Raw genomic sequence first — 15,723 nt, forward strand, 5'->3', positions numbered from 1 at the left:
AAACTGTGTGTTGATACCGCCATTATGTTCAGTTCAGATGATATACTGTTCGGTGCACAAGTCATTTGACAATGCGCTGAGTGGTCATACAATTATGTTGGGTTCATTCGGATATCTTCGCGTCAAACGAGATGGCGGGCGGGAGCAACTAATTTTCATAGGTCACGTCGAGGCTAATGACCACTAAATTGCGAAAACAATTTGCTTCCCCGTAAATACCATCGGGAGCTTAAGAACGTTATTTCAATAAATTGGACAGATCGTATGGCATATTTAATACCCAATGGGTATTTTATCAAGTTAATTTATGACTATACTATACTGTTACAGTCATAATGGGCACAGTATATAAAACTTAAAATATGGGTAAGGGTAGCCTGTTCAAGTCACACAAGACCATCGTAAAAAAAACTTAAAATATATGTGTTGGTAACTTTTTAGACTCACAAGTGGACACATCAAACGAAATTTAAAATATGAAACATAATATACAAGTAAGGCAAACCTATTTGAGTCACACATGGCCACAGTTTATGGAACGTTAAATATAAGTATGGAAACCCCATTTGAGACACACATGACCACAGTAAATGGAACATTATATATAAGTAAGTGTAGCCTAATAAAGTCAAGCATGGCCAAAGTATAAAGAAAATTCTATATAAGTAAGTGAAACCTAATTGAGTCACACATGGCCACAAGATATTAGACATACTGTTTAACTCAGGGAAATGTATTTGAGTCTAATTTTATTAGGCTACCCTTACTTATCTTACTTATATATAATGTTCCATATACTTTAGTCATGTGTGACTCAAATAGATTTCCCTTACTTAAACATAATGTTCCATATATTTTGGTCTAGTGTGACTCAATTAGGTTTCCCTAACTTATATAGAATGTTCTTCATAATGGGGGTATGTGTGACTTTATTGCGCTACCCTTACTTATATTTAATGTTCCATATACTGTGGCCATGTGTGACTCAAATAGGTTTACCTTACTTAAATATTATGTTCCATTTATTGTGGTTATGTGTGACTCAAATGGGTTACCAACACATATATTTTAAGTTGCATATGCTGTGGCCATATGTGACTTTAGTAGGCTACCCTTACTTATATGCTCCATATACTGTGGCCATGTGTGACTCAAATAGGGTTCCCTTACTTGTATATGATGTTTTATATTTTAAATTTCGTTTGCTGTGTCCATTTGTGACTCTTATAGGTTACCAAACAGATACATTTTAAGTTTTATTTACGGTGGTCATGTGTGACTTTAACAGGCTACCCTTACCCATATTTTAAGTTTTATATACTGTACCTATTATGACTGTAACAGTAAAGCATAGTCATGAATTAACTAAATAAAATACCGATTGGGTATTTAAAAGTCCAATTTATGAAAATAACGTTCTTAAGCCCCCCGATGATATTTACAGGGAAGAAAATTGTTTTGGCAATTTAGTGGTCATTAGCCTCGACGTGACCTATGGAAATTAGTCGCTCCCATCTTGTTGCCCGAAAATATCCGAATGAACCCACTATTGAACATAATGACCTCTGCACCGAACAGTAAATCATCTGAACTGAACATAATGATAGTACCAAAAAACAACTGAACATAACGACCTTTGCACCGAACAATACATTGGCTTGACTGAAGAAGATGATATCAGCACACAAGATAATGATAGTACCATTTAAGATAATGATTGCATCATTTAACAGTTCTATTTCACGACTGAACAGAAGGAATAAAGCACCCAACAGCATATCATTGCAACTGAAAATAATAAAAGTATCACCCAAAAATACACTGCCTAAGCCAAACAAAATGATAGTACCACTCAACTGTTTATTTTCATGGTTGAACATGATGAGAAGAGCACCAAACAGCATATTATTATAACCGAACACAATAACTGCAACACCCTACAACATATCTTTTTAACTCAACATAATTGTGTTACTACATGCCTGTTTGTTTTAAGAACTGAACATAACGACTTATGCACCCGACAATTCATTGACTTGACTGAATAAAATACAGTCAGCACACAACATAGCACTTCAATAACTGAGCACATTAGGATTTCCACCCAGCATTTTGTATCTCGGACTCAACAGAAAGACATTTAACCAGGTATATCATTCATTCTTAACATAAGACAGTCCAGGCGTTCCATAAATATACACCAACAAATATAAAAGTGCAAATAATTTCATTGTCCTGTGATTCAGGATACCGTTTGACAGACATATGTTAAGCGATCTATATATGTTATCATAGTATGCTGTTAAAAAGAACAAACAGTTTAGTATCGGTTAGCGTTTATATCACCAAACAAATGATCCACAAAATTATTTTTAAAAGAAAATGGAAGACTAATCTTGGATCAATTACTTCATTATGAGCCGCAAAGCAATATGTAAAACTATTATAAAAAGTTTGCAGTAGCACGGTTTTCATTAGTTCTAACCTTTGACAACCAACCGTGTCTTTGTTTTGCTTTGTTTTGTAACGTAAATGAGCTAATGGTATATGGCACATAAATAATATGCCAGATAATGTATACTACATGTAAGCAAAGAAGACTATGATACACTGTATGAGTTTCTAATCGACATTTACGACAATATTAAAATATACATTTAAAATTCAAGTTGTACGACAATGCACAATTTTAAAGATTACGAATGAATTTATTTTCCCAATCATAAATAAATGTTACAATATATTTACAAGAAAAACGTGATAAAAACGCCTCAGATATGTTTACCCAAAGAAGTAAAGTTCGAAAAGAGGCATTATATTTACGTTTTATTATAATTAAACTGCACGCTTGTACTTTTTGAAAGGCACTTAAAATAAAGAGACTTGCAAGAATATTAATAAGATATAATGTGAATATAAATGAATGATTTATGAAAAATTAATGGTATTATGTATATAAAACGACACGCTAAAGGATTCAGATAATTAAATCAAAGGATATTGATTGTCGATTTTAACATTAAAATTTAATGACATAAACATTTTAGCCCTCATTGTTATATCAAGTTTGTACTAATATTACATTAACTGCGGGGTGGGAGTGTAATAAAGCTATTTAATAAGAACAATATACACCAGTGTAATAACATTTAACGTGACGTCATTGCGTTACATATAAACATAGCGTAATACCGCACTAATGTAAGCGTTACACTTTAATAATGAAAAATAGATATTTCTAACTGTAAAGCATACTTATTTTTAATATTTGATAGATAGAACATCGAGAAGAATCAACACTGAGTTAATTGAACCCGTTGAATAAAACAATTCTATGTGTGGCAGATGATCACATAATATAATTTATTCAAATCGTTCAATCACTTGGTATTTAATCTACACTCATTCTCTCATATTTTATTTTTGATAATTTAGATATATAAACATTGTTAAAATATCAACACTTGTAAAACCACATAACATACGGACATCGAATTGATAAATAGAAATATTTTTTTCAATGAGCTACAAAAGCTTAAAATACGAAACATTTGTTTATTGCATTTTTCCTAATGGGTTACAAAGAACACTTAATTTTGTTTCGCATAACAATAACAAGAACAATATCATTTCACATCAAAAGCAATAATATATATACGTAAAACTGGTAATGACTTCAAAGATAAAAACATAATACTGTTGTTTAGCTAAAGAAAAAATATATTGTTTTGCAAGTTATATCTGTTAAGAAAATCTGTATTCAATGAAACATCTATTTGTGCAATATGCGTTATTGATATAGATTTGTTAAGAATTAAATCAAGGTATGCTGCATTTAAACTTTTACAAAACAAGCAATTTAATTACCACCAAAACCTATTGTTAAATTTGAAGGGAAACATTAATGACAATTTTGACAACTCTTTCCTTTGAGCTAAAAAATCCAATTTAAAGATTATTATCTTCTCTTTCGAAGAAATCCTAGAACTTTTCGTCGGCGTTAGCGTTGGTTAACCTGTATGTTAAAGTCCATTCCATCAGACACTATCAAATCAATGTAATTTTCTTTAAAGTAAGTGTACATTTTCATTGATATAAGAGAAAGCCTTGTCAAAAAAAAAAAGTAAAATGATCTTAAAATAATTTTTAGCAAAGTTATATCCATCCAAAAGCTATGATTTTCTTGGTTAATTTTCACTTTATGGGCCTATTATTCAATCATTTATTTGTTTTCTTTGAGTTCCTTATCAGATACTGATTGTTTCTTCTAATGCATGATTTTTGTGATTAACCTGCCCATGCTCTGCCTTTTGCCCTGTCCTGTTTTTGTTTGGGGGTCCTCCTTGGCTCCTTGCCACTGGCTCTTGTTGCTGGATCGTGTTGGGTTGCGTTCATTGGACGCCGCTTTTCCTTGTTGATCTTGTTTTTTATATTTTGTAAGGTACATTTCTAAAAATATTAAAGATGTTTACTTTAAACTTGAATTACATGTAAACTATAAAATCTAAAATGCATTTCTATTTTCTTTACATCCCCAAAACCTTTTTTGCTTAAATATTGTCATTTTTTACTCTGCATAGTTGCCTTTCGTACTCAAAACAAATTAAACGTTTTTATTCCAATATTTACCAGGCAATGTATGTGAGCAAGGCAATTTTGTACAATTATGACCGTGTTGCTTTTATTTTACTTTTCAACACTGAAAAAATAAAGCAATCACATGTACTTAATATTTCGAAAGAAGTATTCTTTAAAAATTTAATCTTTTTTGTGTTAAGTATAAATGCAGAATACCTCACAATTGACCAAAGATCAATAGACAAAGCAATAATGATAATACTAATAGATATATTTGAACATATCACTGTAATTTCATTCTCTTACATCAAATATAGGTTCATGTATCCTCTTAGTGTTACAAGAATTCATTTTAGTGTATTATTTTCATTGTTCAGTTAACGAAGTCAGTGGAAAGAAGTTCTAAATCCAGTCAAATGCCGAGAAAGTACTGTTATGAAACTTAAAAACCGTCAACATCTCATGGAAAATACGCGATTATTTTCTTAAAAAGTGTCATTAATTTTCTTGATTACCACTTCATTTAAAAACATATTACTTAAATTGAGTCATTTACGGATCCAAGACCATGCTAGTTTGAGCAGAACGCTGTGGTTGGTTGGTTTATTCTTAAATAAATATGTGCGACCGGTTTGGCAAGTGTTATCAAACTAAAAATAATGGATAATTCAGATAGTGCAATAAAGTTTAATCTTTCTCAAGGTGGCACATAAGAATTTAAATGATTGTCTTATTCGTCAAAATATAGGCTAATAATATGACAAAATATTTGGCAGACAATTGTTTTGTTTTAACAAATCTCTATGGACTTTGATTATTATTAGAACTGATCCATTTAATGATGATGAATATATAGATCAGTATACATATAGAACATACTTCGAGGACAGTTGAGTGGACTAGGAAGAAATTGCGTCTAACTCTAGTTGTTTTTGAAGAGGTCAAGCAATATTCTACATTAGTCTACGGCTCCTGAAAATTGAAATCATCGAAAACTAAAAATACCACCCAGGCTATAAGTTTTACAAGTGGTGAAGCCTAAGCGGTATGCAGAATCGTTGTTACGTAATGTGTGGAAGAAGAGTCTCGATCTAGACTATTCGCAAACGTTAAAAGATCTGGAAACAAAGTGATCCTTCGGAAGAATCAATCCAACAAAATTACATGAAAATTGCAGACTAGGTTTGACTGAGTCTGTACATTAGGGATAATGAAAAAGTGCATCATCCCTCACGCCCACTAGCACCGGCTTGAACGGTACCTAATTAATTCTCAACACTTAATAATGCTGGCATCAATGATCCCAAAGGACCAGGAAAATATAACAACACTGAAGTGAAGTACGGGGCAACATTTTACAGCTGCCACACGACACTTGATACCTGCTGTTGTGAAGTATAAAAACAAAGTGATCCTTTGGAAGCATTAATCACAACAAAATTACACGAAAAATCAGACTCAATCTGCACAGACTCGGTCTTCAAGTCAAACTACTGGTGATAAACTTTTAAAATCTTGTTATACTTAAATGAAATAGGTGCTTACGCAAGAAAAATGTAAACTTAGTATAGTTAAAGTAATTAATTCTCGTGAAATAGAAATTGTTATTGCTGAAACAAATGATAGTTTATGAAGGGCTAAATATAGGAAGTTGTACAGAAATTGTAAATAAGGAGTAATTGATGAAGACATTTTTGGAAATGTTGTAATCTATTAGAGATACATGTGTGCTAGTATCTCTGAAATAAAAACAGATAACGCGTATGGTAAACAAAATCATTAACCGGATTTTTTTAATCGAAGTTCTGTCTGTTTAAATGACAAAATATCAGAAGCACTTCTGATCTGTTCAAATGTAAAGATATATTTGTGTAGACCAAAGATAATTCTGATTGCACAATTCAGTCAAACACAAAATTATTACAATGCAGCAGGTAATGCAGCACTAAGACGAAAACAACCTGTGCGACAACCATTTAAAGTCGTCATAAAACTATGTTATTTAGCGAAATAAGTAAAGGAATTATGAAGAGAACTGTCGAACAATCTACCGCCTCTTTCTATAGTCCTTGTTATACAGAAGGACGGTTCTACTAGATTATGTGTTGATTATAAAGAAAGCTTAATAAGGTAATCATTAAAGATGCATAGGGAAGATAAATTTCCAGAAGCATAGGCTTGTGTCAAGATGTTTAGCATAATAGTTTGTGATCGGGATTTTTGATGATTTAATTAGACCAATTAGCTTAAAACACATATAAAAGCTTTTTACACATTTTTCATATGTTGCAGTTATCATTTTTGTTTCATGCCTTTCGGTCTTACGACTTTCAACAATGTCAGGAATGTCACAAAGTCGATGCAAGGGCATATATTTGTACATGAACATAGAACGAATAAAGTGTTAACAAAAATTTAGTTTTCTAATGAATGGTGTTATTTCCATTGAACATTTTAGGGCATATTTTTGTATTGTTGTAATAATTTAATGATATCCTAATTTGGTAAAATCAATCCAATATATAAAGAGAGTATTTTTAAAACTCTATGAATATATCTATAAAGAAAGAACATATCATAAAAAGATGTTTTTGCTTTCTTATGTAGGAGAGTGACGTTGATCAAACGGTACTCGTATACAACCCACTGCGCCTTGTGTTGACATGCACTCAATTTCCTTTTCCCTAATCCCGGCCAATCTGTTATAAAAATTATAGTGCACTTGTATTACATTTCAATAATCTTTAACATATTTGACTATAATTGTATTGCTATTGAACGTCATTGACGTATTTTATGCATGTTTGGTCAGTGTACCTATTTAGGTGCGTCAATCAATGAATAATAATATTTGAAAATAAGTTGTGTTTAATATTGAATAAAGAAGTTATTTTATGTTTTGTCAGACGACAAGGGATATAGCAATAGAATATATAGGTGTTGTCCTGGAAAATTGAGTTCTTCAAGAGGCTTCTGAGTAATGCTTTTACCCTAAGTATTAGAATCTTTTTTTTTTCGTATTTCAATAAAAGAATGAAAACGTCAAAGCCACTTCTCTGGCATCCGGAGTGTCCTATAAGAGTTTGTATGGAGAATATATCAAAGATTAGCACCTTCAAAAATAAGATTTGAGGTGCTTAGTGCCAGGTAGAATACTAAAAAAAACTTTCGATGTGGCCATACTCAGTTGTTTTATTCGACATAAGCAAGAACTTTCATAAAGTGTGGCCCAAAAGTCTCAGGTATAAAGTACTTAGTACTGCTTTTAATAAGACGCAAATCCGTTGTTCTTTCTGCTTTAAAATCTGATTGATCTTTTATCAAAGCAAGCGTTCTCCAGCCTCGGTTCTGGGTCCAATCATTGTAGTTTTATATACAATATTGCTGTATATCTGGTGTCTTATATATTTTTTTCGCCGATGATTCAAGCTTGTAATTCAACATAATATGATGAAATTTCCCTTCGGACTTACATTTTGCTTGTCATGTTCAATCCTCTTAATCTGAAATCATGGCAATTAGACATAAAACATATTAACCTTATTTACCACCTCTTTCTATGCAAAACCAAATTATGTATGTAGTTACTTCTTAAGAACACATTAGCTTACATTTTCTGGTGATTGTTCTTGGCATATTCATTGCAACTATATATAGGAAGAAGCTTGGAAACGTTTACATAGCATGCGTATCATTCTAGAATACGCCGATGTTGTCTTCATAAAAATATTACACACTCACCACTCTCTTTATGTGGTCTTCCAAAAACAAACAACCATGTGTTCCTTGCATAAACAATACAAAACACTCTATTGATTTTCTGTAATGTTAATCCTTTAATACTACTACCTAGGGGTGACACAAGTTTCAGTGACGACATTAACACCCGTATATTCATAGCAGTTCAAATCTATATCTAGGAAACAAACAGTTATCATAGTCCTTTGTAAACTCTACTGTTCACTCCATTTCCAGACAAATAATGAGAACTATCATGCCCAAGGGCTAGTGGACGACGCTGATGCAACAATTATTCTCATGTGTATGGGCCCAAACCTCCGAAAGTGTTTATCATAAAATATCAAGTCTATAATTTGTTCCGAGTAACATAGATTAGCACAACTATCTGAAACAGATTTAACCAGTTTTGCATGGTAAAGGAAAATTAATAATTTCAAAAATAAAATCATAGGAAAAAAATAAGAAACCCAAATTTAGAGTCTGCAGATAAATAATAGTTATATACATTTAACTCAGCCCAACGAAAGGTATATCTTTCTTTGGCTCAACCTGTCAAACAATGCAGTAATACTTTATCTACAGAAATTGTTTTATCATTTTTATTTTATCAATGAAAAACAAAAACAGTATTCTCACGTGGCACGGCAACAAATGTTTAGTAAGTATTGCTAAAATTTTGTTCCTGTGAATTTAACATTCAATTAAAACATTTAATTTTCACAAAATATTATAAGCAAGATCAACAAGGAAAGGCGGCGTTCAATGAACGCAACTCACATACGACCCAGCAACAAGAACCAGTGGCAAGGAGCCCAGGCGGACCCCAAACAAAAAAAGCAGGACAGGGCACAAGACAGAGCACGGGCAGGCCAATCACTAAAATGATAAATAATTTGTAACTGATCAGGAATTCAAAGAAAACAAATAAATGATTCAATAATAGGAAATATTTGTAACTGATAAGGAATTCATAGAAAACAAATAAATGATTGAAAAATAGGTCCACAACTCTGTTTTAGTTTTATAAAACTGTTATAAGTGTATAATTACATTGAACTTAACATAACTTTATGTTTAGTAATTGATCAAAAAAACATAAACCCATGTAAAAAATACATCATGTGTATTGGCCTACTATGGGCACATTTACCATAAGTACGAATCTTAAATATTGATAAACAATAGGAATATATCAGTTGGACATTCTTATAAAATATTGAAAAAAAATTGAGTTAAATTCTTTATGATTTTGTATTCACATTTATACGATAAATTATAATGTTTTCTTAAATAACATTTCATTATTTGCTATATAAATAAATGTTATATTAGATCGTATATCTTAGCTAAAAGAAATTAACATGTCATTGTTATGCAATAATTGCTAACATTTTATATATGCTCCGAAATCTTAGAAATCATAGGCAAATTAACCAGTTTAACGTCGGCTGAATATCTTCCTTAAAGATTATATCAGCGTAAACATTTAATAGTTTAATAGGTTTCTATACATTTAGGGTTAGGGTTAGGGTCCCTAGGAATCCCTAGGGATTCTGTATTTATCTTTTCTATATTTGACGTACTACATAAATCGTGGATATGGAAATACTACACGTTTTATTTTTATTTATGTTTTTGTTGTTGTACAAACACAAATTCGTTGCAAGAATTGATAAGCAGCAATCTGTTAATGTGTATATTTATATATGCAATTAAATCTTAACGTTTAAAACTTCGTTAGGTAACTTTATGGTAAAATGTTGGAACTATATTTTGTTTAGTATTATTCGTGCGCTCTTTAAGCGGACTATTTTAATCGAGGTCTTTTCTGTTTGAAATTCCTCGCCTTTTAACTGCATCTTTGTTTTACTATATAGAATCAGATGAGACGTGGGACTAGATTTACGAATTGTTATACAAATTGCTAAGAATTATTTCTAGCATTTGGAACATGACTCGAAGGGATGCTTTTAATCTATGTAGTGTTTTGCTATGTTTAATGGCTGCAGCAATTTTATGGACAATCATGTGGAATAAAAGTGACTATATTGACTGGAAGAAAAGGGTTATATGCTTGCAATAAATTTTATCTTAATATTTACTGTTTTTGACTGCAATAGATACACGTTTGTTCGTCACTAAAATTAATTTACATCAATACATATTTATGATTTTTTTATGGTACGTTACTTGTGGGTTAGATTTCGTAAGATCAAACGCAAATATAATTACACTTAAATAGTATCTTAGAAAAGTCTGGTAAACATGCAATGTTATCACGTCTTACTTCCCTTTCATTATCATCTCTGTAATTATTAGACGCAGAGGCTGATAATTTCGTTATTCAAAAAGATCATTTATTTACAGCATCATATCTTATTCAAAGTTATACTCAACACGTCTTAAGATCATCTAACATCTGCGGATGTTTCTAAATTCAAAATTTTACTATTTCATGTTTAAATGTTGAATTCTGCTTAAGCCGGTGCTAGGGAGCGTGGACGGTAACTTGCACTTTCCAGTACCATCCATGAACAGGCTCAATCAAACCGAGCCTGCAACATTTTCAATTTTGCCGTGTTGGGCTTTCTTTAGGAATTCTGTATTTATCTATTTTAAGACCTCACATCGACAACACTTCTGACCACGACAGGCATTTTCTGAAAGTAACTTTTCTAAATAAAGGAATTAATTTCACAGATTTACCTAGTATATATGGTGATACACGTGTTAATGATTCATTTGTTTTATTCTTCAAACACTCCGAGATTCCAATAATTTGCTAGAAATATAAGAAACCTTTTAGAAATATTATATTTAATCATAACAAAGTGGTCTCTGACTTGGATATTCAGCCTGATACTTTAGCAACTTGAAACTGCAATACTTCTATACTCTGTAATTCAGACTTTGGCCTGTGCTAGGGTGCATGGACGGAAACTTGAACTTACCAGTATCGTCCATTAACAAACTCAAACAACCCGGCCTTACCGCTTATTTCTATTTTAATATAATTGCAGAAGAACAAAATAATTCTTTACTTATTCTTGAAAGGACCTAAAACAGAATTCCTTCTAAATTTCATTTAATGCTTGTCGTAGTCAGATTATGAATATATTGAGTTTCTCGTCTATGGTATTTTCCCATTTGCCCATAGTGTTTTTATATTTCTTTTTATTTTTCTGCCCCTCACTTTCCCGAATCTCGCATCCCCTTCCCCTATACCCCTTTACTTTGTGGGTCTATTCATCAATTAATTATCGTTTTACTTTTAATTTCCTTATTGGTTAGTTTTATTTATTTTTAAGTATCATTTAAGTGTCTAGTCTGTCCGTGTTCTGCCTCGCGCCATTCCCTGTTTTTGTGCAGGTCCTCCTGGGCTTCTTGCACCCGGTTATTGTTGCTGGGTCGTGTGGGGGTTACGATCATTGAACGCCGCCTTCCTTGTTGATCTTGTTTATCATATTTTACGTATTTGTAGACAAATTATTTGGCCATGTATTAACTGGCTAACTCTTGTAAGATAATATTTCTTGCTTAATGAGGGTAATTTAACGAACAAAAATATGACAAACCTGCAAAAAGTCTATATTACAGATTATAAAACTGCACAATTAATTGAGAAAGACAACTATATAGTTGATATACACTACATGCCAAGACAGACATAAAACAATCTGTGTAACTTATGCGATTTGATATAAAATTTCAGTCCTGATGTATTGTTATCACGCATTGTTAATTTAAGATATGACATAAAACATGTATAATAAATCATAATTAATCTCGAAAAAGATTTATGTTGCGGCATGTTAAAGTGGCATAAGGAGACATTTACCACAGGCTCCCACATGATTTGTTATTATATCATTTTCAGTATTATATTTTTATTATATATATATATATATATATATATATATATATATATATATATATATATATATATATATAATATATATATATATATATATATATATATAATATATATATATATATATATATATATATAATACGCTCTAAGTTCAAAACGAGCTTACCAATTACAAATCTGCTGGTTCATAATTAATGTTTTTGATTTGCATTTAGTTCATTGACATGTGGTCAAATAGCAATGTTGGACAGGGTGAAAACGTGCTCATAGCTCAGAGAAATAATCTCTCAAAATTGCTTAACCAGAAACAGCAAATTATCGGGCGATTGAAATGCGAGGTAGTGTAATGTTTTTTTTAAAAAAACAAAATCAAAGTATTTATAATTAATTATCTTTTCTTTTGATACAGAATCCTCGTTTTTGTACGGTATTAATTTGCTGGGTGAGTTCCAATGATAGAGACAAATTATAGGCATTGGTGTTTTATTTTTCTCAACGTAAAAAATCCGTTTTAAGATTATTAAAACTAGAAGAGACAATCAGTTGTTTCTACAACATTTATGTATTGAGACAAACAAGGGAGACAAATGCATCACAAATATATGACAACGAAAACAATACATGTATATAGACAGCCTTTAGGGCGTTAGGTGTATATCGTTATTGGATAACGAGAGTTTGCATTACATTTATATGCTTGTGAGGAACAGTAAAAAATTAGAATCAGTTATATAGAATATTTCAATAGTTTTCAAAATATTGCAATGGCGCTGGCATATTTGTGTAATTTGTTTCTATTACAAAAATATTTCTTTTTTTACAAACACAGATACGCATTTCGAAAAGTTGTCTTCGTATTTAAACTGTTGTTTCAATGAGTTATATATCTTGTTTAAGATTAAAATATTAAACTTACTGATTTTATTGAAACTGTTTTGGAAGGAGTTAAACAGAACAAAAGTTGCTATGGAGGAGACGACTGATGCTGGCGGATGGTGCCCCATAGCCTCAAAAACGAAACATTTAGGGTTTAACAAAAGTTTTGCTGCAGAATTAGCCGAATTTTTTCGAGGTATATTACAGTCAAACTTAATCAATTTGATCCAACAAATATACACAAAGATAAGAAATAAACACAAATATTACGAAATATTTTAGGTATATTACAAAAAAAACAAGTTGTTTGAGCATACACTTAGATTAAAAATAAGCACAAACGTTAAGAAAATATACTAAGTCTAAATGAATCCTGCTGCACATAATATTTATGAATTATTCGTATCTTCTTTGGAAGCCAATACTTATGTTGTTGAAGGTTATGAAATACTTTAGCGCATTCTTTATTAAGACATAGATATTCTTATACCGGTAATTAAAGTAAGTTTATTTGTACTCAGTGTTGGTAAAGGATGTTACACTATAAATAATTTAAACAATACAACTTATTGGTCTTTCAACGTGTATTTAAAAGATCCCACCTTAGCCTATATTGAATTTGAGTTTGAACACATTGCATATGAGTTTGAACATAAAAAAATTAATACGAAAAAATAATGATGATAAAAGTACTCACTGTATTACTTTCAATTACTTTGATAGTTTATGGAAATTTATATTAAGACATATTTACTTTTTTATTTTATATTTTCTTAAAGGGAAAAACATTGCAAGTTTTGGAGACGGACCAGGAAGATTTAAAAGCGCAATACTTGACACAGGACTAGTAAAAACATACGATGCATATGATGGAGCCCCTTTTTGTGAGATAACAAGCAATGGTCTTGTGCAATTTCTTGACCTTTCGTTACCACAATTTGGCTTACCAGTTTACGATTGGATATTATGTCTAGAAGTAGCCGAACACATACCTAAAGCTTATGAGAAGGTTTTGATAAGCAACATAGTTCGACATGCACGTGAAGGTGTCATTTTGAGCTGGGCAAGGCCTGGACAAAAGGGTTATTCTCATATAAACAACCAATCTCCAGAATATGTTATTTCTTGCATGGATAGACTTGGATTTGAGGTTCATACAAAATTTACAGACAAAATAAGAAGTGGAACAATAAACAGAAATCTTAAGCGCAATATAAATGTATTTGTTAGGAAAGAAAAGCAATCAAAAGTTGAGTTATCATATAATGCTTGATAAAGATGTTATTATAAAAAAGTCAAATGTACATATTATTAAGATTAAAATTCAACTTCATTTACTCTTAAGGAAACAAATACTACACACACTAACTTTAACAAAGTGATAACATTTGAAAAAGGTCTTAAAGTAACGTTGTAATGAATGATTGCAAGAGTTTGTGCGACAGTATTGATAATATTCATTTTATTTGCACTTCAAATTTTAGTGTTACGTTTATCAAAATTAATAAATGTCATAAATGCTCTACAATTGTTAATAACAGTTTATTTACCTAGCGAAGATGTTATGTATGCCGTACAAGGATTAATTACGTTCCTGTTCAGTAATAATTGAAAAGAAAAAAATTAAATCGTTAGTTTTAACATTTTAGAATATTTGTATCGACCTTAGCATTATAATTAAAATGGATTTTTAGCATAATTATAACAATATATTATTATTTTCAAAGAGGAATTTTTTGTGGTGTTTATTAGGGTGCAGAGTCAGTCGGATCGGCGGAGCCTACTAGGCATTAAGAAAAATTTGCAAATAAACTATAGAAACATGTGGAATTAACATAAAATTAGTAGGATGTGAAACATAAATTCCTTTTATGGAGCATATACATAAATAAATAAAGGTCGGAGCCTTTTGAGTGGGTTCGAGCCCTGGGATTCACCTCCAAAGCATACTTTACTACTATGCAAGCCCTTACTCTTAACTCGTACGCTTACACTTGATAACCAATCTTACTCCTATGATTATTAGGGTCACTCCGGAAGATATTTATCTTTTTCATATTCACCCTGATAGTTCTGACCCAGCTTACCTTGAAGCAAAGCAATATTGCCCTTAATTATCCACCTTACTACCATTATTTTTTTAGGTTATTCTGAGCGGTATTTTGCCTACCTTTGACAACCTAGGGATCTCTAAGCTTACCCAGCTTAGTCTGAAGCAGATCAGGCTTACTTCGATATCCCCTTTATTCGTATGTTAATGCAAGTGATTCTGAATAATATTTACCTTACTCTAGATTATCTAGGTAACTCTATTCTGAGCGGAATTATGCCTACGCTTGACAACCTAGGGATCAATCTCCACACAGTGATCTCCCCTTAATTCTTCGGCGTAGATCTCTGCCACCAAGGTCCCAATATATCAGAATTTCTGATATATTATATTTTTTCAAAAATTGTTTTATTTACTGCTTTTATCTATCAGTTCAGTTTTTTTCTCATTGATTAAACAATGTTTATGGATAAATAAATAAATAATATGAAATATTTAGAAATAATTTTAAAAAAATATGAGAATATTTTCTACCGAGACAATATTTTGATATTTTATATTTTTTAGCTTTTGAATTTATTTTTTGTTATTTTGTATACTTTTGATA

At 31.2% G+C, this 15,723-nt stretch overlaps 1 protein-coding gene across 1 annotated transcript; it reads left to right on the forward strand.

Annotated features, from left to right (window-relative positions):
- Positions 1 to 9,956: 9,956 nt before the first annotated feature.
- On the forward strand, positions 9,957 to 14,637 carry LOC132731410 (uncharacterized). Its single transcript, XM_060717592.1, has 4 exons — positions 9,957 to 10,384; positions 12,406 to 12,528; positions 13,133 to 13,262; positions 13,846 to 14,637. Exons 1-4 carry the CDS (start codon positions 10,271 to 10,273, stop codon positions 14,337 to 14,339), a joined length of 861 nt encoding a protein of 286 aa, XP_060573575.1. The 5' UTR covers positions 9,957 to 10,270; the 3' UTR covers positions 14,340 to 14,637.
- The last annotated feature ends 1,086 nt before the right edge of the window (positions 14,638 to 15,723 follow it).

The sequence above is a fragment of the Ruditapes philippinarum genome, unplaced genomic scaffold, assembly GCF_026571515.1.
Source record: "Ruditapes philippinarum isolate M1 unplaced genomic scaffold, ASM2657151v2 ctg314_1_1_1_1, whole genome shotgun sequence".
Taxonomy (NCBI): Eukaryota; Metazoa; Mollusca; class Bivalvia; order Venerida; family Veneridae; genus Ruditapes; species Ruditapes philippinarum.